Source organism: Teleopsis dalmanni, chromosome 1, assembly GCF_002237135.1.
Source record: "Teleopsis dalmanni isolate 2A chromosome 1, ASM223713v2, whole genome shotgun sequence".
Lineage (NCBI taxonomy): Eukaryota > Metazoa > Arthropoda > Insecta > Diptera > Diopsidae > Teleopsis > Teleopsis dalmanni.
The window spans coordinates 158,163,904-158,187,306 of NC_051846.1; the positions used below are offsets into that span (position 1 = coordinate 158,163,904).

A 23,403-nucleotide genomic window follows, 5' to 3' on the forward strand; every position below is an offset into this window, starting at 1 on the left:
GTTGAAAACTAATATCAGCGCCCTATTATTAAATTTTTCGTTCATGAAACCTGCAAATAACCTCTCGAACTCAATGCATTTTAAAATAAAACACTCTGTACACTTGCATGTGTTATAGTACTCATATGTAGCTTCTACAGCAAATCAATTCATTTTTTAATTAAATTCCTGATGGAAAAAATCTCTTTAAAAAATTCATATATACTATAAAGTGGTAAATCAGATAAGATTTTTAATTAGATTAATGTGGAATGCATACTAAAATATTCAACACGCTATGTATATTGAAATATAAAATAGTGCAAACGTTAAATCTTCTACCCTCTTCCCTTTACAACCCTTTCACAACTTGCTTTTAACAAATAATAAAGAAGTAAACTGTATGAAAAAGTTTTCATTTTAATGCCATGATTATCAAGTTTCGAAGGATTTCATTAAAATGCCACAAAATTTCAACACTGAGAAAGGGTAAAATAGAGTAAATCGATGAAAAAATTATCTAAAAAAAGAAAATATAGTAAAAATAAAAAGAAAAACAGAGAATAATTCTTAATTAAAGCAACAAGCAAAGCTTATCAAGCAACAAATTGGAAAACTATTTTTTTCATACAATTTAAGCCACTTATGGCCACATTTACACACATCCGAGTATCCACACTCACACACTCACACGTTCAAACAGTTTCCTGTCGGTTGAATCCTTGTGAGTGAATCCTTATACGTAGTAATTTAATGAAAAGTTGGTTTAGCGCAAAAATGTTCACAAGGCAGGCTATATACTTCATAAGGAACTCGTTGTGAATGTGTGCCAATTTTTGTTTCGTTATTTAAACCCATAAGTGCATTATTGTGGCAGGGTTAACAGTTTACCCCTCTCTTGCCAGTCATTTGTAAGAATAAAAAAAAATTAAAATTAAACTGAAAAAAATATATGGAATCCCTTTTTGCTTCTTCATCAACAAGTACATCAGGAGTAAAAATATACAACATATCACATATATATATATACATATATATATATATAGTACGCTATAAATATGTCAACGTATTTAAATGCTTTATTTGTCCCTGCACTGCAATTTGTTACATTTAAGGACAATTTTATCAGAAGCATTGCTTAAGCAAAATTACATTATTTTTAAATCGGTTGAAGAAAATTAAACAATTTTTAAAGTTTGCAGTATTAATATAAAGATATATGAAATGTAGATATATATCTTCACTAAAGCACTCTTTTTAAATTTATTTTATGCCATTTATGCACTAAGCCAAAAGAATATCCTTTATATATCCTTCTATGGTATTTAAATTAACCCAGTTTTAGTCTCATCTAATTACTGTTATTTAAGCTAACTATTCCTAACTTTAGATAAGTTGTTCTACATTCAGCTGCAGCGGAAGTCTCTGTGGTGCCATCCACTCTATACATTACTAAATGTGAAAACTAAAATTTAACGCCATTTAAAATATTTTATTTACCATTCGAACATATTCAAAATTTCCTTTCACACTGTCAATTCATTCTTTGTTATCAAACCATTTAAGATTGACGTATGTATCAGTATATTTTCCAACAAATTTTTTAACTTTTTGCAATGATTAAATTCGTTAGAAGAAAAGGTGTTGGCATCGGATATTTAAAAGCTTTGGAAATTCATATGAAAATGGTAAATATGTTGACTAAATTTGGTCGTTCAAAAACAGAAGTTCGGGTTTGTTTTAAAGTAATCATATGATGTGAATAATGAAGGGCATCCAAGACCTGTAACAATATGAGAAAACGATAATGTTTAGTAAAATCGTCGATTGACCGACAGAGATTAAATAGAATCTTTAAATGAAATGAAATACATACACAATGTGAGTAAAAAGTTAGAAGATCTATAGTAAGATAGAAAATCTGTAATAAAAATTCATATCAATAAGCATTTTAATGCTGCAACTACTCGAGAACACCTAGATGAAACGATCAATACTTAACAGTTTGTCAAGATCTGACAATAATAATGCAACTTTATCAACGACATCAGGAATGGTTTGGAAAAAGTAAAAAGGTTTTTGTTCTTCTCTTTATAATGATGGATGAGACTTGGTCCTAAACCAAAAAAGAAACTAAATAGTAAAGAAAATTCGACTGATTGGTTTCAGAGCGAGTTCGTGCTTAGAAATCAACAAAGGAGATGTTAGCGATTTTTATATTATCTATATTTTTTATTATTTTTGTTTAAAAAGGTTTTTGTAAATCTTTAAATAATAGACTTATAAGTCGGTTTGTATTTTTTATTTTTATTTTTATATCTATATACACTTTGATACTTGCGTTATTTATGTAGATAAAAAAAACCAACTCATAAGTTTTTTTATTTAAAGCTTTCGAGAAACCTTTTTAAAAACAAAAAAAAAAGTTTTTTTATATATTACTTAATAACTGATGAAAACAATAAACTCCGATTATTTTCACAATATTTTACGCCATTTATATGTGAAAACCCATTTCATAAAAAAAGCCATAGTTTTTAGAAGAACCGAAGAAAATACTAATTTTCTATAAAAACAATGTACCTATAAATGAATTAAAAAATATATTGTTGTAATAAATGCTCTATTTGTTTCATTTAGCTTCCTTTGATTTCTGTTATTAGAATAATGTATTAAAATTGTTGGAGATTGTGTTGAACTTACATAGCAATTCGTTTATATCCGTTTCGAATAGTTATTCAATCATTCAGTCATAGATACATGCTTAGATTTTTTTTTGAGTTTTATATAAGAGTCAATAGGAACGTTCGACAACTTAAACAATTTTTTCATATATTATTTCAGTTATTAATTGAGTGCATATTGTTTTACTTCATCCACCAAATTTTTAAAAATAATCCCTTTTATTTCGTTTATAATCGATTGGCCTTCCTGTTTTCAATATGCCCTTTGAAGATTTCCAGATGTTTGTATGGCTGCTGTCTTTCAATTTATGAATCAGGTCTCTCCTTTCAAAATTATTATTCGATATGTATCAAATGGTTCAGTTTGTATGGGAATGGGAAGTGGAATGGCTGCTCTTTGTTGGACTACAGTGTATTTTTTTCATTATTTTCATGTCCCTTGTAACCAGGTATCTAAATTGTTGTTACACAATTCTTGAAAGCACCTGTACTACTTAGTAAATATTTTCTCTTCTTTGCTCCATAATCTTAGACATCATGCGTTATACGTATGTAAATATCGTAAATGAACTTCCCCGTTATATACTATAAACTTTGTTTTAAGTGTTTTAAATCTATCGATTAGGTGAAATAAACAGTATGAACAAAAATGTAGTCAAACTGTTGAAACATGTTACTGTTAATAGACATCCCCTTCAACGAATTAAAAATGAATTGCAAATAAATTTTTCTTCCCCCTTCTCTAAGATTTTGTGATAAGTACAAAACTTAACATTAATCGTTTTAAACGTCCTAAGCGAAGCGAGTGTTCGCAATACAAAATACTTCAGGATTAATATTTTGAAAATTGACAAGAAGCAGCAGTTTTACGACATTGAGCTGCATATTACACTAAAAACGAACTTAATGAGTTTCAAATAAGTTAAGCATACTGTGAACGAATAAAAAAGATGAAGCACATAACAAGCCAGGCAAATTACGATTTAAGGAAATAAAAGTAACTAGAGGATAGCATGTGTGAAGGATATTGCCACGGTTGCAAAACGTATAAAGGACCTGTTGAATTTTTTATATTATTTTGCATGCGAAGGTTTCTGCATAAGCTTAAGCATTCATAAGGATGGATATACGTAGGTGTATGGGTGTGGCACGTAGTCACAGACGCATATGTTTATGAGCTACGAGTTGAGCATATCGAGTTTTACGCGATTTTTGTGTGGCAAATGAGGAAATTATGATGTAGCATAAAATTCAATTAAGTGGAAATAAGTGAGTTTACTCTGGAGTGTTGAATTTAACAGCTTTTGTGCAAAAATTATTTTGTTTACTGTTTTCCTGTTATCCTGTTTCCTTACTTTCATTACATATTATTTCATGAAATTTTTTTTATACGTGATTTTGGTTAATTAAAAGGTCTTACAATAGAGAAAAGAAATGTGAACTTACAAAGAAGATATGTAAATCATAAAAAAGAAAAAGAATAGAAATTTTGCACACGAGCATATATTAAATTATTGCAATATAATGCAAAATAGAGCCCTAAGACCTTCAAATTATAAGAGCACATCCTTTAAGGCTTTAGCTTAGGCATGATGGCAAAGGAAGTAAAAAGAAAAAATATTGAAAGCACGAGTACTTTATGGGCGTAATTTTTCATTAACTTCTTTAAATAACGAAATAAAGGCAAAAGCAATGCCAGTTGCAGGATTTTCTTGCTGCTTACACAACCAAAAGTTGTCGTTTTAGTGCCGTTTCCGCCTTTCCTTTAACGCAAATGTTCATTAGATAATACCCAAATCAGCGCTTACGCCAACGCCAGTTACATTTCCCTAATCCACTTTACTTACTGTGAGGAAAAATATTTCAACTGATTTTTTCATTTCACTCGGTTCCGTTCGAGAAGCGCTTAACATAAGTCGCACGCATATTTTACGTAGTTTCACTGTCAAAGGAGCTGAGAATAAAATTTAGCTAAGAAGGCCAAGAATTTACGTAGTGAAAAAATGTTTTTGAATTTGACATAACCGATGAGCTCAGCTCTCTAAGGATTGGTGAAGTGAAGCAAAAATCAATGAGACTATTAACAGACAATTTAATATTGAAAGTTAGACTTCTGAATTTCTTTGAAAGTTTTTATATCGAGTAATTTAAAAGAAAAGTAAAATAACTTAAAAAAGTACTTTTTTTATTAGCTAAATTATTGTACACAAACTACTAATGTTTCCGGTATGAATACAAAAAAGGAATGAAAAGTTAATGTATAAATATTTGATTATATTTTTCAAATTTCAAGTTTGCCAGAGTTAGAAACATTAGAAATATTTTCGAGAGGTATTTGTCAAATGAAATACAATAATTGAAGTCATAAAAATATATCGTTTTTAAGTTTCTTGGACGTATGGTAAAATATTCAAATCTAATATCAATTACGTTTAAATATTTCAAAACAAAACCTGTAGGAAATTAAACAAACGTCTGTGCTACAACGAAAACAAAAAGACTTCAGTTTGACTTTACCGAAGTTTCAAACTCTTACTTTCGACTGCTTTATTGCGAAGAAATCATTTACTACATATTAATTATATTTGGTTTTCACACACATATTTTTAAATCTATATTTATACTAGCTGACCCGGCGAACGTTGTTTCCCTTTGCAATAAATTTTCCTGGCGATCGCTGCGTTGCTCTTGACTTTCATTAGCACGTGTGATTGTATCCTGGTTTCTTACATCTTCATTGTTTTCTGCCGATCTATTTAACCGACGGTTCTGGAGTAATTGTGAATTCCGAGTCCGTCGAAGACGTGGCATTGTTTTTTGTACGATATTTATATCTTTATATATATAATTCTTCTTTTTTGTGTTGAATTTTTGAATTCGCTGGATTTACCAGGAATACCACCACATAACTTAAGATTAAAAATTGGCTCACTTATAATTATGCTGCGGAATTTAAATGCACTTAAGCTATGCAACGGCAGTTTTACGATTCATTTTAGAGTTTTTAAAGTTTTTAAACAAATCAAAGTAAGCATGAATAAATTTTAAATTTTTAATATAAATATATATGGATACCAAAAAAATAAAAAATTGATTAAAAAGACATTATCCAGTGGGCCAAATTGTAAATCTAAACCTTCCTTGAATCCACTTGAAACACACAAAAAATTTCATCAAAATCGGTTCAGCCGTTTAGGAGGAGTTCACTGTCAACACACGTACAGAAGAATTATATATATAAGATAAATATTTTACGCAGTTCTTTCCATTCATTTGTCGATGACACAAATACTGAGTTCCTTAAGTAACTTAATCTATAAAAAGTCACAAATAATAACATAATTCTAAAATTATGTGTACCAAGTTCCGTTTTACGAAAGTATCTACAATAAATATTTATTTACACATATTCTCTAAAGTCCATTTAAATTTTTCTGTATATGAATATGTGATCAGTAGTGAATATAATCTCGCTACTTCAATATTTAGTATTATTCCATGCAAACTACGATGAAAATCCAGAAGATATTTAAATAAAGCAAGGTTATATATATTAACAAGATACGATCTAACTTAAATTTTTAATTTAAATTATATAGGTTTTGGAACAAATATATGCATAAGTACTGTTTTAAAGCACTTTAGTGCTCATTATAATTTAATAAATTATTCGTATTGTGTAAAAACTTATCAAATATAAACTAGTTTTATATATCAGGATTTATAAATAATGAAACATACTCTTACGCCAAAGAAAAAATACATATATCTGACCAAAATTTTTTTGCTTCTTAAATTATTTTTAATTATTTTTAACTATTTTTAAAAGCATTTAAGAAAATAATACAAAATTATATACAAATTTTACAAAATTATTTTTAACTTTTATTTTTATTTAAAAGTATAATATATTAAATGTTTTATATAAGCAATAAATTTATTATTATTATATTTATTATAAAACTTTTTATTATAAAGCAGCATATCCCCCTTTTTTATATATTATATACCATATTAATATAATGTTAACTTTAAAAATAAGAAAAATATTATTTTAATATGTGAAAAAATACCAATAGATTTCCATCAATTTCAAACATTGTGTATCTTGTGAATTTACACAGGTACTCATAAGTTAGGCTGTAGATAAATATATCAAGCGCACACGTTGATGTTATATTGATTGAAGATAAATATATTTATAATGAGAAATTGTACATGCAAGAAAGATGCCAACGCTTCTTAGATATTTTTAACTTACTTTGAAGAATTTTCAAGCAGGATACGTGTAAGTTTTATGCAAAATCATAGGGATTTGCAATAAGGACGTATAGTGTTCCATATAAGTAGGAAAGAGTCTGTGACGTTACGAAAATTGAAAATTTATATATGGAACATTTTTTAATAAATATAAAAATATGAACTCGTTTTTATGTATAATATATTTATAAACAGAAAATTTTTTAAGTATTTAAATACTTTCAATTTCAATGAAATTATATTTCATTATATTTTATAAATAATATTTAACTATTAGATTTTAATCTCAAAATAAGATATAGACGATTTTTTTGTTACTGAATGAATTTCCACTTGAGAGACTGCTAAAGATATAATAATATCATGTGTACGACTAATATCGAATTAAAACATTAACTTACTGTAATGTTGAATACTATACACCATATTGTCCAAACAGGGCACCACACCACCATACCGCTATTTTAGATGCTTAAAACAAAAACCACTTAAAAGACAATATTACAAACACCTTATTCTCCATGGCACCATGCAATTTTTTAATTTCTGGAACTCAAAATTAAACTCTAGCAAGAATGTTTGTTAATACGAGATTATTGCCTGAGATTAATACGAAATTCCAGAGAAAATTCAAGACCATAACTCTAAAGACTTTTCAGCAGTGTTCTCAAAGTGGAAACTACGATGGAAAATGAAAAGGACATTAAAGAATAAATACCTACTGTAACGTTTTAAAAAATTTTAAATTCCCTTTATTTTTCTTATCACACTTCATATATACACTAACAGCTTTTTAAATATTTTTTTCTGCATATAGTAAATACGTCTTATAAAAATATTTTAATTTACTAAAATAAACCTTTGCGAATAAAGAAAGGCAAAAAAAAAAGATAGGTCAGACCAATATTTTCTTTTAAATATACAATTAAATATTTCACACAAATTGATTTATAGCCATTTAACAATACTTTATGTGCTATTATACACAATATATGCATTAATAGCAAACCATATTCCTGAAAAAATAAATAAAAAGATTTATACTTAAAATAAATTTGATTTAGTTACCTTGATTTTTTATCCACTTCAGCTTAAAATCCCTATGCAACAATATTTCTTGGTAAAAAGTACGAATGAATTTTATTAAAATTTTATATAAATTTTTATGTATATTTTTATGACCAAAAGAAAAAAAACTAAAAGTAAAAACGAATTTATTATGAAATATCTGACCAAATAAGAGCTGAAAAACATAAGCTAATTTTTTATCTTATATGTCCTTTTACTAAAGGTGTACATAACCAATGATATCCTTACCATTTGCTGAATGTATATATATAATATAAAAACCGACCCTTTTGGGTTATAAAAACTCAAATAGCCTTAATAAAAACATCAGCAAATTGCATTATAACACAAAGAGAAGTGGTTTACGGGATGGGATTGAGGTGATCCAAAAATGAATAAATAAATAATGAAAATGTAATATCGCTAAAATTCCATATAAATGCGAACATTTTTTTTTTTTGCAAATTAGTATACGCGTTTATGATACTTTTCGGCCTAAATGTTGTTAAATTAAAAATTAAAGTGCTTCAATAACTGATTTGGGTTTAACTAAAAACGTATAAAATGTTCTAAATTGAATTTGTATTGGATTGGCAAATTTTAATATTACGCACATCACAATATATTAAAGTAATTTAATTAGATGTAGGCTTTTTTGAGGAATGTAAAATTTTTAATTGAAATGTATAGCAAAATTTGTAAATATAAGAAAAATATTCTATAATTCGATAGATTAATTTATGGTATTAACGACAAAAAATGATTTAAATAAATTAGCCATTAAGAAAAATAACTTAGATATTATATCTCATAGCTCCAATTTTTCACAATTTTTTCAATTACATATTTAAGGTATATGTTTCTCGAATCGTTGTTGACTTGTCCGTATATACCAATGACTTCAAAAACTTCAACAAAAAATTTTTTTCCGGTAGTGAAACACACGATTTAGAACTTTATTTTCTAAAAAATTACTTTAAAGTTACTTGATGTGGTTACCTGCTGTGAAGAGGGTGTCTTTAATACACATACCACTTGTAGCTAGGCATATAGCTATATAGATATAACTTTTTCCTTGGTGAGAAAAGATGCCCATTAAACATTTCTGCTGGGTTTGAAAAAAATAACTTCACATAGAATAAAATTTAATAAAAACAGTCATTCCATCCATTTAAATTTTTTGTTATCACTCCATTTACTGCAACCACCCTAAGTTTGCATATCAACCTTAATGGTCACGACAGCCGAATCTGTGAATCCGAACCTCCGTGATACTGCTTTTACACATTTGTTTGCGTACACTCCAAGTTGTTTCATGCGGTTATCTGCTATTACAGATTCAAATCACGGTAGTATGAAGCGCCGATAAATATCTCATTGAAATAAACCGCTGGTAGCAATTGAAATTATGTGTTTGAATATAACTTCCTTTATCAGAAAAAGGGCCCAACTTAGTCTCTGATTTTCTTTGTTTCCCAACACCCGGTTGATTAAATATAATTCTCTATAGGTGCTAAAACTCTTCTTGCATAACTTTAGGTGTTACTCATAGCCAACATAACATTTCCTTATAGACCAACCTATTTTTCACGACACTTGCCACCAATTATAATTCTAAAAATACAAAATGGTGAATAATAGATTTTGATTACATTTTACGGAAGGTGTAACTTACGCAGAAATATTCTAACTTCTAACCTGAAAAGGAAATACGGTCATCGCATTCTTTCCCAAAGAACTTACATATTTTTTGACAATATAATGATTAGTATAGACTCGTTGAAAGTAAAAGCCGTTCAGAAAAATAAAAAATTATATTGAAAATTAATTTTTGCCTCATTGTCCTGGCTCTGTTTTTTTTTTTGTTTTTGTTCTCGAAGCTAAAATTATTACTTAAGAAAGGGTATTTTAAGACTATTGCGATCATACCTTAATCAGCTTAGGAAGAATGTGAGTAGGAAATATCCTGGCGTGGTTTCATTGTAATCAATGGAACTTTCTTTAAATAAAACAATATAAATATTAATTGAGTAATAATATTTTATAATTGTTTTTTAATCATTTCGGATACTTATACTTATTACACACACAATTGCAGGTGCATTGTTAGGATATAAATTAACTGAATATATTGAATTTAAGTAACTATTCATAAATTATATTAAACTAATGGTTGATATAAGAAGTCAAATCAGAAGAAGTTTTTTATTTATCCACATAAATGTATATATATGAAATTTACTAGCAACTTTTATTGGAAATCCTGACTATTTAAATCCTGACTACTATTCAATGTAACAATTATCAACTTTTTGCTTCCTGATATAACATCATCAATGTACATCGTTACATATTGCTCCAATTCATTTTGATTCCTCATTATTTTGCTTATCATTAGATAATAAAAATACTCTACAAAAATAAGAAAAACATTGAAGTCTGAATAGCATCTGTCAAAATATTCTTTTAATTATTTCCCCTTTGTCTTCTAGTCCAAATTTTCCTTTTTCGAATTTATTTTTTATTTAAAAAAATATACATTCCTCTTGTTTGTTATTATTTGTTGCTGAAGTTAATATGTATGCGCTTTTGTTGAAGTTTTGATTAAGGGTCTTAACGGAAACTGTAACTTTGAGAAGAAATTACTAAAAAAGTTTTTATGAGCCTAATTGGGTGTCAACGTTTTTGCCTTTATTGGAGTAATGAGGGTAGAATGACTGGGTTGAAGTGAGACTTTACTACAAAAATTAAAAAAAAAAAGTTAAAAAGCAATATAATAAATTTTTAAAAGTTTTTGTTTCTTAGTTTCTATAACTTTTTACTATTAAGGAATAGAACATGTTTTTAAAATGAAAAAGTAAAATAAAAGATTGGTTTATGTGCTAACATAGCAAACATTTCTAAGTAAATACATTTAAAACTATTTTATTATGCAGCGTTAATCCGAAAATTCACTTTTACAATAATACCAACAAAATGTTTGTACTGATTTTCTTGATTTTCTTTAGTTTTAGTGTTTTTTTTTAAATAAAAACTTCTTTTGAAACTTTTTGTTTCAAGGAATATTTCAGTATAGAACAAATAAATTCTTTTCATCTTTATTTTAAAATTAATAATAGTACAAAAAGCGAATTTAAAATTTGAAACTAAGTTTTGTATTCAATTACTTTATTCAAAAGCATATTTTATAATGCCTCTATTATGTAGTAGGTATGTTATTCAACAAGTAAAAAGAAGCGAAAGAGATTCACAAGTGAAACAATAGTTTAAGGCTGGAAAATGATGCTAGCGCCCAAAAGTCTAGATTCAACTTAAAGACCAAATGAAAAATTTGTTCACAATTTTTTAGTCTGATGTTCATATCATTGAAATCCATGCTGTAGAATACCTAAAGAGACAATAGAAAAACGTCAGCGTTTTTACTATGCAGCTAAAAAACTTCTCTTATTCGGTACTACTAAGTTTATGTTGATCTAATTTAATCTAAAAAGGCTAATTTGGATCAATAACAATAAGTCTTATAAAATTCAAATTGTTTAGACGATTCTTCATTCTTTTTCCATCCGAGTTAAAGAAAAAAAACTTATCTTTTAGTTATTGAGATACTCCGCAGTCAAACTTTTTAATGTTCTAAAATTTTATTCAACCTTTCCAAGTGGTATCTTATAACAAAAGCTAAGGTACTTTAATATCTAATTATTCGATAGTTTGCTGCTTTCACTGTTATTGATAAAGTTTCTTTTAGTTGCGCTTAGATTAGATGATCTATTTCATTCTTCTTTAAAGCTCACATTCGAAGAATATATTGTGTTTGGATGAACAACTGTCTTCATAAACAATCCCAGAATTAAATTTTTTCGATTTTTGATTTGAGGTGTATTATCAAAAAGTAAACGACTGTCAGTACTATAGCTTTTTTATGTGTTGACAAAAAAAGTTATTTTTATGCGGGCAATCCTGAAACCGAACGTTTAAAGATAACTTGAGAAAAAATCGTCAAGATATTGCCAAGCTATTGATTAATTGTAAATTAGCAGAAATGACCTTAAAAAGAATTCTTAAATATCCCGCAGAAGACATTAAATGATTTTGAATTTCGTATGTAAAGGCAAGGTCTAAACAATATATTAAAATTTGAACTACGTTTCAACAATAAATTTGTAATATTTACTTTCATTTTTAATATAACAAAATACATAAACTTGTTTTCAGTGCCATATTCAAAGGGGAAGATTAGCAAATTGGTCTTACTTTGGCAATTAAAAAAAAGCAAGCATTTAGTGAGATACAAAAGCACTATCGAAAAAAAATATTTTCTAGTATATCCCACCTCCTTGGCATAATCCTGCGTACGACACTATCTGCAGTTTAATTCTTTAACCTCTTTTTGTAGATAGATATACTTTAATGAATTCAAGTCTGTTTTTATTTGGAAAGTGTTTAATTATAATATTTTAGAGCAAAATCATTTTTTCAAAATTTTTCTTACTATGTTTTTCCTATATCAATACCTATCAAATTTTCTATTCAACACCGTTCTTCTTTCTTCACTTGGAATTTCTATCAAACACCATTTTTTTTTCTTCCTTCCCACGAAATTTCTATCAAACAGCGTTTGTCCTTTATTGTCGTTTGAATCGAACTTATATTTTTTAAACAAAAATTCACATATTCCCAAAAAATTAAATTTAAATGTTAATGTTCTTAAATATTAATGTTTTTAAGTGTCGATCTAAAGACAAAGATTTGTCAAATATAAATTATTTTTAGTAAGTAGCAAATGTGCTTCTTCTTACTTATTTCTAATATCGTTTAACAGTAATATTACTGTAATTTTAATACAGCTTATTTAACCCTTTTGATTTTCTAAAATATTTCAGATAATTTTACAAAATTTTGTTTATTTTATAAATCATTCATATTAGTCTTTTACTATCCCAATTAATAATAACTATTTCATATATATCTAACATACATATATATAAAATCAGCTGTATCTGTAATACATATCATTAAAAATTTAATAATTACCATTTATCTCTTTATAACCAAGTTCCACATATTGAATGAATAAGCATTTTAATGCAATAAATAAATTGTTTCCTAGTTCAAGTTTTATTGACCATAACATATTCCTTTCACAATCATATCCTTGGCAAGAGTATAACAAACAGAATTAAAAAGCCATATTTTCGCAAAGTCCTTTAATAAATAATGTGATAGGGGGAAAACTTTCACTAAAGAAGGGAAAATATAAAATAAATGTACACAACGAGTCAATAAAATACATGTTAAATACCCATAAAAGTCTATGGAAACAAAGACAAGGGTTGAATGGTTTTATTGTGCAATCCAATAAAATAAATAAAATAACAACAAATTACACATTATTTCTATTAAAATTTAAAAACACTAAAACAACTACAAGCATATGCTTCATGTAATATAACTGACAGCTCAAACCATTTTATTTGGCATTTAAGACAGTTGCGGTATGCCACAGATATTCGAAAACTAGTCAGAATATTTAAATAAATACTTTTAAAAATGATATAAATTCAAATATGTTACGATGTCTGCTAAAATTTAAATTAAACATATAATTGATATTATACTATTTTTTTGGTGATTTGATTCGACGCAAAACAAATTTTTCTACGTAAGATCTATGAATGAATCTGATGAAAGTTTAGTAATATTAAATGTTTTATGCTTTTTTTATTATAATTTCATTTTATATAGTTATCAGTAAATAGTGATAACAATCAATTTTTAAATATTTACTTTATATTTTATTAGAATCATAAAATTAATCCATAACTTTTATTTTTTATAAATAAATCCTACCTTGTAGTTATAATTATATGCGGTGGCGTATGAGTGTTTTTTTGTTTTCAACATTTCAGTTAAATTTAAAATGAAAATTTGTTATTCAAAATCTCTCGATTGTGTTTTAATTTCAGACATGATATTAACAATTTATGATATATTTTATTATGAAATTTAGAATACTTAGAAATAATCTCAATCAAATTTAAAAAATTAGTTATTTATTCAAAATTTCTCAGTTGTGCCTAAATTACTGATCTAATATAATAACATTTCATATAATTTCATAAGAATTCAAAAAAAAAAAACGAACACTAATTTTATAAAAGTTTTTATTACTTATGTTATATACTTTAAATTAACCCAAATGAACTAAATAACATTTTTATTTTTTTTTCAAAATTTTCTTTTCATCAAATTTTAAACAAAAATCCTAAAAACCCAAAATAATTGGAAAAAAAGCACGCGGCTTTGGTATGCGTGTGGTTGGTGGCAAAACCGGTGCTGACGGCAGACTTTTTGCCTATATTGTTTGGACTGTGCCCGGGGGACCAGCTGAAAAGAATGGCTTACAGCAAGGCGATAAGGTAATTTACTTATTTCATTTCCTGTAATTTTTTTCATTGCTATACTTTTTTTCATATTTCCTTTTTCACTCTTTAGATTTTTATTTTATTTTACTTAACTTTTTTTATTATTCGTGTCGCGTTTTTATTATGATTTTCATTTTCAGTTCACTTACAGTTCACTCATTTTAATTTAGTTTTACACATTTTTTTATGTATAACACCCCCCTCTTCATTTCCCGATGGCAATTATATTGACGTGTATCAGCACGCAAAGTTGCCACCCAATTTCAATCCTACGCAGTTGTCTTCAAATTTAATTTTAAGATTTTTTCTTAATTTTTTTTCTATTCAATTTCAGTTCTACTTGCTTTTCCATGTGTTTATACGTGTTTTTGCCTCATGGCATGTGAATTCTATTATGTGGAAAAGGAGAAGGTTTCTCCAACATTAAATATATTTTTATATATTTATGCATAATAAACTTCCCACTTAAAATTAGAGTGAAATTTTATTTAAATTTTATTTTTTTTTGGTATTTTTTTATATAATTAAATCTTTTATTTAGAATTTTTCATGTATTTTATAAAATTATTATATGAAACTGTGCTCAGATGGAAGAGATTTAATAGCATAAAAATTCCATATAAATTATTTTAAAAACCATTGGAGATTGCTGAAGTTGAAAGATATTTAGAGTGTAAACATTAAGACGAAAAGTTTCGGAATTCTCATTTAAAATTCGCGCGCTGTATATTTTTCGATATTTTAAGTTTATGTAGTTTGGCAGCACTGTCCTTAATTACTATGCCAAAAATGAGCTCGATCTGTCAGACAGTTCGTTTACGGCAGCTGTTGAAACCAGTTCACCTCAGTAGTGCGTTGCGAAATGTCTTCGACGGTCGTACGACCGTCCTGGAAGGCTTTGTACCACTCATAAACTTGAGTTTTCGATAAAACTGATTCCCCATAAGCCTTTTGTAGCATTCGCAACGATTCTGCACACGAAATTTCGTTCGAAACACAAAATTTGATGCAAACTCTTTGTTCAATATTTTTTTCCATTGTTTTTTTCGCAACGCCCTACTGAGGTGAACTGGTTTCAACAGCTGCCGTAAACGAACTGTCTGACAGATCGCGCTCATTTTTGGCATAGTAATTAAGGACAGTGCTGCCAAACTACATAAACTTAAAATATCGGAAAATATACAGCGCGCGAATTTTAAATGAGAATTTCCGAAAGCTTTTCGGTCACAATGTATTTAACAATAATATAATTATTCGTAAAAGAAATAATTTTTATTAATAATAAAAATAATATTAAAAAATACAATTAATCAGGTGTATTTTATTAATATTTAGGAAAATAATTAAGATCATTTTTATAACTTTAAAAGATATAGTAAAAAATGTATGAAATGCCTCGAATGATGAAATGCCTCGAAAACTTAAAATATCGAAATATACAGCGCGCGAATTTTAAATGAGAATTTCGAAAATTGGTCTTAAATTATGTTCAAAATAACAAATAGAAATATGTAATAAGAAAATATATATGTATATAACATTTTGAATCAACAAATAGATATTAAAAGGAGTTGAATTAAATTCATCGTGTGGTACAACATTGTTATTTAATTAATTTTTAGTAACAATAATTTAAGGGATCCATTTTCTATAGTTCTAAAAAGATATAGTAAAAAGGTATGAAATTCCTTCGAATGAATATAAGCCAATTTAGTAAGATAATTTAAATTATAATTAAATTTATAAATTAATCTTATTTAATTTAATGTCAATTTTTTTTGCCGAAAGTGACGCATCTTATGACGAAAAGAAACTATTTAAAGGTTAGAAGGGTTCAAATAAAAATGAAAAGACAACATCAAAAATTTTAACTAATTAATTCATATTTGACTGACCATACAACGCTGTTTTGAGTATTGTCAAGTACATTTTTGTTGTATTTTCATTTCTATTCGAACCCCTCTAACTTATTTAATTAATTTTAATATAATATAATTCGAAAAAATATAATTTTAAATGTTTTAATTTAATTAAATATTATATTTTAGTTTAAATTTCAAAGCTAAATATTTATATTAATTATTTAAATAACTTTTTTAATAATACCATTCAATGATTTAGGGTAATTTATTATTTTCACAAATTATTTAAAATATGCTATTAGTGAATACTTTTCTCAAAGGACTTGATATCGAATACATATCATATTGGTTACACAGTGTGTTCCGTTGATTTTACACTTAATAACTCCGCGGATAATCTTGAAATATATGAAGATAGATTGAGATATTTATTTGCTGAACACTCGGGTAATCATCTTCATTAATTATCAAGAATCATTTTAAGTTATTTTTGTTGAAGCCATTAGTCATTTCTACTACAATGATTTTTGGAATCTACTCGAAGGTGTTGATATATTGTATTGCAGTAAGGAACTCATTTCGTACTTGTAAAGAATACTAAGATGCGTTTCGAGGAAATTTAGTCTATGCGTTAGATTGAGATTATTTAGATTATTAAAATAATTTATAAAAAGTTGATTAATATAATTTAAATATATTTATTTAAGAAACTATGACTGTATAATGAATTTTTTAATTCATATGATTACTTTCTATTAAAAAAAATGTCTTATTATAGTTCCAACATATTTTAAATAAATGATTAATTACTAATTTTTCAGATACTGGAGTGGAATGGTATGTCATTAATTGATCGCAGTTTCGAAGAAGTTTGTTCTATTATGGATCGTACTGGTGACATAGTTGAACTTTTGGTGGAACATGCAACAGATTTTCGTATGTGTGATCTTTTCGATGAGAATTTGCCGCCTGGTAATAGTGGCGGACAAAGTGGCCCTCGTCGTTCGGGCGATGGTCCTGTAGGATTGGGTCTCATTGCTGGTAAGTCAGAATATTTTTATTCCAATTTTATGCTATATGTTGTAAACAATGCGCACATTATCAATTCACTAAAATATGTAAATATTAAAGATAATTATAATAAATGAAATCAATTTTACAAGTTTTATGTTTTATTAGCAACTATTTTTTGTCTGTTTTAAACAAAATTAATTTGGTTTTCATTTAAATTTTTCTTTGTTTAATCAAACAAAAAAAACATGTCTTACCAAATCACAACAACTACTACAATCAAATAATCAACAGACCCCGAAACCACAACAGACAAATCACCGGCATCTCCGACTAGACGGAAACTACCCAAAACTCCGGTATAAAATAATTTAAAATTAATATCTCAAATTTTAAAAGAATTTTTAAGAAAAAGAAAACATGTGGCTAAGGCTATAGCTGACAAAAAATTAAAAATTTTAATGAAAAGTTTTTGATGGAATTTTAAGAGAAGCAAGAGTCTTTGTGAAAATATAGCACATTGAAGAGAAGAAATTTCTAAAACACTTTAAGCTAATATTATTTTTAATTTTTTAAACAGAAAAATATTGACTTTAGTTTGGTTTGTCTACCTTTTCAGTTGAAGCTTCTTTTCGTAGTTCTAGAGAAATGTATTATTTCAAGTAGTGAAATCTGAGATACACTTTTATTGTTTAAAGTTTCGTTGTTTTTATGTTTTCTGAATTTTTTTTTTGTTTATTTATATAATTGTGCGTAGATAAATTAAAAATTAATACTAACTAAAATTTTATACTAACAAAATTTTTACTTATATGAACTTAATTTTAACAAACTAACAAATTCTAAAAAATATTTAATATTTTCCAGTTTTTGTATTAGAAAATCTTTCATTTTATATTTTGGGAGAGAAACTGTGACTGTCGATATTAAAACTTTGCGATTTTAATTTAAATTTAACTAAAAATTTATCTATCAACTATTTAGTTTGAGTTTCAATATTTTTATTGATTATATTTTTGGATTTAAATATCTTTAAGTGTATAATTTTCTTTGGAAGTTTCAATACTTGACTTTTTAACGTATTTTATATCTATATACTCGTATATTTAAATGATGATAAATGTGTGTTTATTTTTATGGCTATTTTGTAATAATCACAAGTAATTATATATTATCGATGTTGGTAGTTTTAGATATTTTGAAGTATTTTTATTCATGTATGCTAATGAAATGAAATATTTGTTTATAAAAAGGTAAATTGTTAAATTTCTACAAATTTACTATTCACACAGACTTAAATTTTAAGAAAATCAAAATTATCAAATAAAAACAATCGCTATTCTATAAGAATAAAATAAAACTCTTCGAGTAGTATATTATTTAAAAATTTTTAAACTTTTTCTTGCAAATGTATATTACTTGCAATTAATTAAATATAAAAATAACATTTTAAGTTTTAATATATTAAAAATGTAGGCTTAATTTATAATTTGCAATAAGATATATAATTAAAACAAATCTAAAAAACATTTTTTTAAAATTCCTTACATTAAATGCTGTCTACTTATGTGGCCATCACAAACCGTCTTAAATCTTTAGATGCACCTGAAACACGTATGAGACGGCTCCAGTTTCATATATTAAACGTGATTAGAGCTTTTTTAACTTGATCAGTCTATTGAATGTATGGTCTTTCTCTACTCTTTAAAAATCTTTTTCGCTATAGCATTATCATCCATCCTCACGACATGACTAAACCAGCAATGTCACTGATAGAAATAGTACAGCTAATGATTCAATCGGTTACGGTAGTCACCGCCAACTCTTAGTATACCAAAAATCTTATGAAGAACTTTTCCCTCGAACTCCCATTGCTGCTTCATCATTCTGTGATAGCTTCCAGAAGCACAGATTGGATAACCGATTTATATATATAGTGGAAGTTTCATCGGTCGAGAGGGAGCCCGACATTTTTTTGCCTAATGAATCTATAATAGCATCAACTAGCAATGATTATTCTTTATCGGATCTCTAAACTGATATCGATATATTTGTTTCTTAACCTGATTTTTTTTAATAATATTATTTTATATCCGGCTAGAGGTCACCTTTTTTAAATTAATCGTAATTTTTATTGTTGAAATTATATTTTTAGAGTTATTATCCTGAGTCGAAAAGTAAAATATATTATAAAGTTTTAAACAAAGTGATTTGTAGCCAGATATAAAATATTCCATTTAACCTATCAGCCTTTGCTCTATCGTCCTTCGTCTTGATGTAACCCAAAGTGATTGAACTATTTAACATTTTCTATTACTTGATTTTTTCATTTAATATCCATCACTGATAGTCTCCTACACACTGTATATGTACGGATATACCTAATCTTTGCAAAATTTACTCATATCTCATATCTACATATTTTACATATATCCCCTGGAATTTCAGTTACTCCAATACGTGTTAATATGTCCGATATTGCCTCTCAATTTATGGTATCAAAAACATATTCGAAATCTATGAAGAGATTTCGAATATGTTTTTGACATGTTATTAATTATTTCACTACAATTTTTAAATTAAATGTGAAGTAAATGTGAGATTAAATATGATCCACATATGATCTATGATATCCTGATATACTGATAACAGCGTTGAGTGCGAGCGCGCGATTTACATAAAAAACATTGGAAAATAAAACCGTAAGGCAAAATTAAAATAAATTCTGAGAGCTGGAGGCAAATAAATAAAGAAGTTGCCACAATTGTAATGAAAAAAATAATATATGTATACATATTTTATTATGATTACTCTCATTCAAATAATTAAGAAAATTTAGAGTACTAATATAAATATTTAATAAAAAAATCATATAAGGACGTTTTTATTTGCTTAGGTAAATAACCTGGTTTCTATTCTATGATGATTACCGCCTTTGACATCGGACATGAAAACTTTCCATTATTTTTACAGTCTATTTAGATTCGGCTCGTTGTAGTTATATGTCGTATGTAGACATTGGTTAAATGATTTATTTATTAATCATATAATAGTCTTTATTTAGCATATTGTGATACTCACTCATACACTTATTATAATTCTTTGATATTTTATATTTCATTTATTCTTTAAAGTAAATTTTACTAAATAAAAATGTTAAATATTTCTAAGTCATTATCACCACTCATTATTTCTCATCAAGTATTCAAATTGTTTTTTTATTATAAATTATTCTCTATAAAATATATTTGCAAGAAAAAGATTAAAAAGATTTTAAACTCCTATAAAGATCATTTATATATCTATTTTAGTTTATTTATAATTATTATTTGAAAATTTTCTGGAGTAAATTACTAGGGTAATATCTCCGATCGTAAGAACAAAGCACCAACAATAGAAATTTAAGCTAAAATGAAATTGTTAAACTTAATCTAAACGGAATCTGCTTACGAACTGTACTATAAATAACTAATTTCTTAAAAAGAATAAAAATAAAAGCTTATCATTGTCTTCGAATTTAGAACAATAATAATTAAATATTTTAATATTAAATAAAATTAAATAAAAAAAAAATTAAAGTTACCAATTGAAAAAAAGCCAATCTAAATCCTTTCCGAAAATTAAAAAAAAAAAATAATTAGTCGTAAATGTTACAATATATAAAGTAAAATTATTATATTGAATGTTTTGAATATTAGTAAATAGATTTATATTAAATTTACAAGTAATTGTTGTTAAAATGTTTAAATGTTTAATTAAAATCGTAGTAAAGTAAAAAAAATGAAAATTAATATTTATTATAAACAATTTGTATTAGTTGAACTTGATTATATTTCTACATGTTAAGCCCACCTAAAATCACAATAACGAAGTGCTAAATGCTATTTTAAAAATCGAAGAAACAAGTACAGTTGTGCTTCAATTCGAAAATATTAAAATGAATATTATTATTATATATGTATTTACAAGTATGTGAAATTTTTAACTACGCTTTTAGCTGTAACTCCTGTCAGATGGGTGTGATAAAGTTTATACATTTCAAATTGAGTTTCATTAAAGAGATTTACTTTCAAGTATTTTTTAGCAAATGAGATGTTTACATGATATTTTAAATGCAATGTTGAATTTTATAAGAGTGTATAGAAAAATTACTTATTGATTGATATCCTATATATATATACATATATGTATATTTGATGGATGTGTATAAGCGTCTTACATAAATGTTTACATGTTATTAGTATATTTTTTTGTTTAATACGATACGACTGCATATTTCAACTTTTGGAACAAACATTGTATATCATCTTTTACATTTACTATACTTTAAATGACATATTTATATATATTTAATGTATGAGATATATATTGCATATGCTAAAACTAATCATTTTAACTAAAGAAACAAAAATATGTTAACTGTCTAGACGTTAGTATAATTATTTATAATAACTAAACTAATTGAAAAGAAAAAATCTTAAAATATAACATAAAAATTTAACAAAAATATCTAATGTGCATAATCTTTTTTAAAGATATATACACATATATATAAATATATGAAAATATTTACCTCTTTTCAATGTACTTGAACTATATTAATATGTAAACTTAAACTATATAAGTTATAATAAACGTATATATTTAACAGTATATAAACTGCTAAGAATCTAAATATGTGCTATGAAATATTTTAAATCAGCGAAATGAAACCAAATAAAATATTCTATTTAACTGCAACAAACATCAACTGCGAATTCATTTAATAAAATTATTTTTGGGGGAAATTGGTTGCAGATTTTAAATGGGTGTGCAATATATCATCAACCAAAAGAGCGGATAAATCGATTCTGGAGCCATTTCAAGTGCAAGCCGTTTAACACCGTCATGGGTAAATGTCAAAAGTTTTCTTAAAAAAAAAAAAACTATTACTTAATCGCACATCCCAAATGAAACCCAACAAGAAAAAAAATTTACATAACAAATATGAAAAATCCTTAATGAAAATGTTTATAGAATCCTGTGTAACATAACAAAAAACTTATATTTTTATTACTTAAGCCTCGCATTTATATTTATTTGTCCCATCATATTTTTAAAAATTTTCATTTAAATTCTACAAAAAGCTGCTGTTATGTGCAGTTTTGCAATTTAATTTTTTATAATATTTTATTAATATTTCCTTAGTTTTATGTATAAAACATTTCTTTATATGGTATATATATACATACATGTGTCAGTAAACTTGCATACTTTGAAACTGTTTTAATTTTTTAATATTTTTACTGTCTACTATTACTATATATTAATATCTATGATATTTTATTATTTAACTAAATTCTTTACTTTAAATATCTCAATTTAATACTGTACATATTAATATTAAACAACTTATAAAAAAAATTCAGCTAATATATCTTTTAGGTTTTTATTTATTTGCTAATATGAAGAAGCTTCGTTCGTATAAATTAGACTTTGTAAAATAATAAAATATTTAATTTCTAATTTTATGTTATTTACATTATGTTAAAATTATTCGAAATCAATGCAAACGTAAATATTTTTCTTATTATTTCATCAAGAAGAGTAAATGGAGAGTATTTCATTAATTTAGCAAAATCACGCGGGAAGAGAAGATGTATTTAAGCAAGAAATACAAAAGTATATAAATTTAACATTCAAAGCACAAAAATGTAAAATCTTATTTATGTTTATGACAACATTACTGAAATGAGTATATATAGGACCTATGATTTTTAATTCTATATTAATTTAAAATATTGTTTATATTATTATTTGCATAATAATACAAATATCCTATATATTATTTGATACCTGATTTATAACAATTATCAATTAATTTTGGGCCAAGTACTATAGATTACTTTAATATCAATTAATTATTCATTCGGAAGGACTTAGTACTCAACTATGATTTTTTCTGTCGAATGTGACGCATCTTATGACGCAAAGCATCGAGAAAGCTTTGAACAGTAAGTAAGAAATAACAACAAAAATTTCATTATAATTAATTATAAGTAATTTATTGAAATTTGACTGACCATGCAACGCTGTTTCAAATATTGCCAATTAGTCATCATCAGCAATCTTAGGAAA

General features: G+C 26.2%; 1 protein-coding gene across 1 annotated transcript in view; it reads left to right on the plus strand.

Annotated features, from left to right (window-relative positions):
- Window positions 1-9,222: 9,222 nt before the first annotated feature.
- LOC119666544 (regulating synaptic membrane exocytosis protein 2-like) overlaps window positions 9,223-23,403 on the plus strand; it is a 49,463-nt gene continuing 35,282 nt past the window's right edge. The window contains exons 1-4 of the mRNA XM_038075826.1: window positions 9,223-9,340; window positions 14,283-14,407; window positions 17,097-17,274; window positions 17,581-17,645. Of these exons, the coding sequence (XP_037931754.1) occupies window positions 9,223-9,340; window positions 14,283-14,407; window positions 17,097-17,274; window positions 17,581-17,645 (486 nt within the window). The remainder of the gene's footprint in view (window positions 9,341-14,282; window positions 14,408-17,096; window positions 17,275-17,580; window positions 17,646-23,403) is intronic.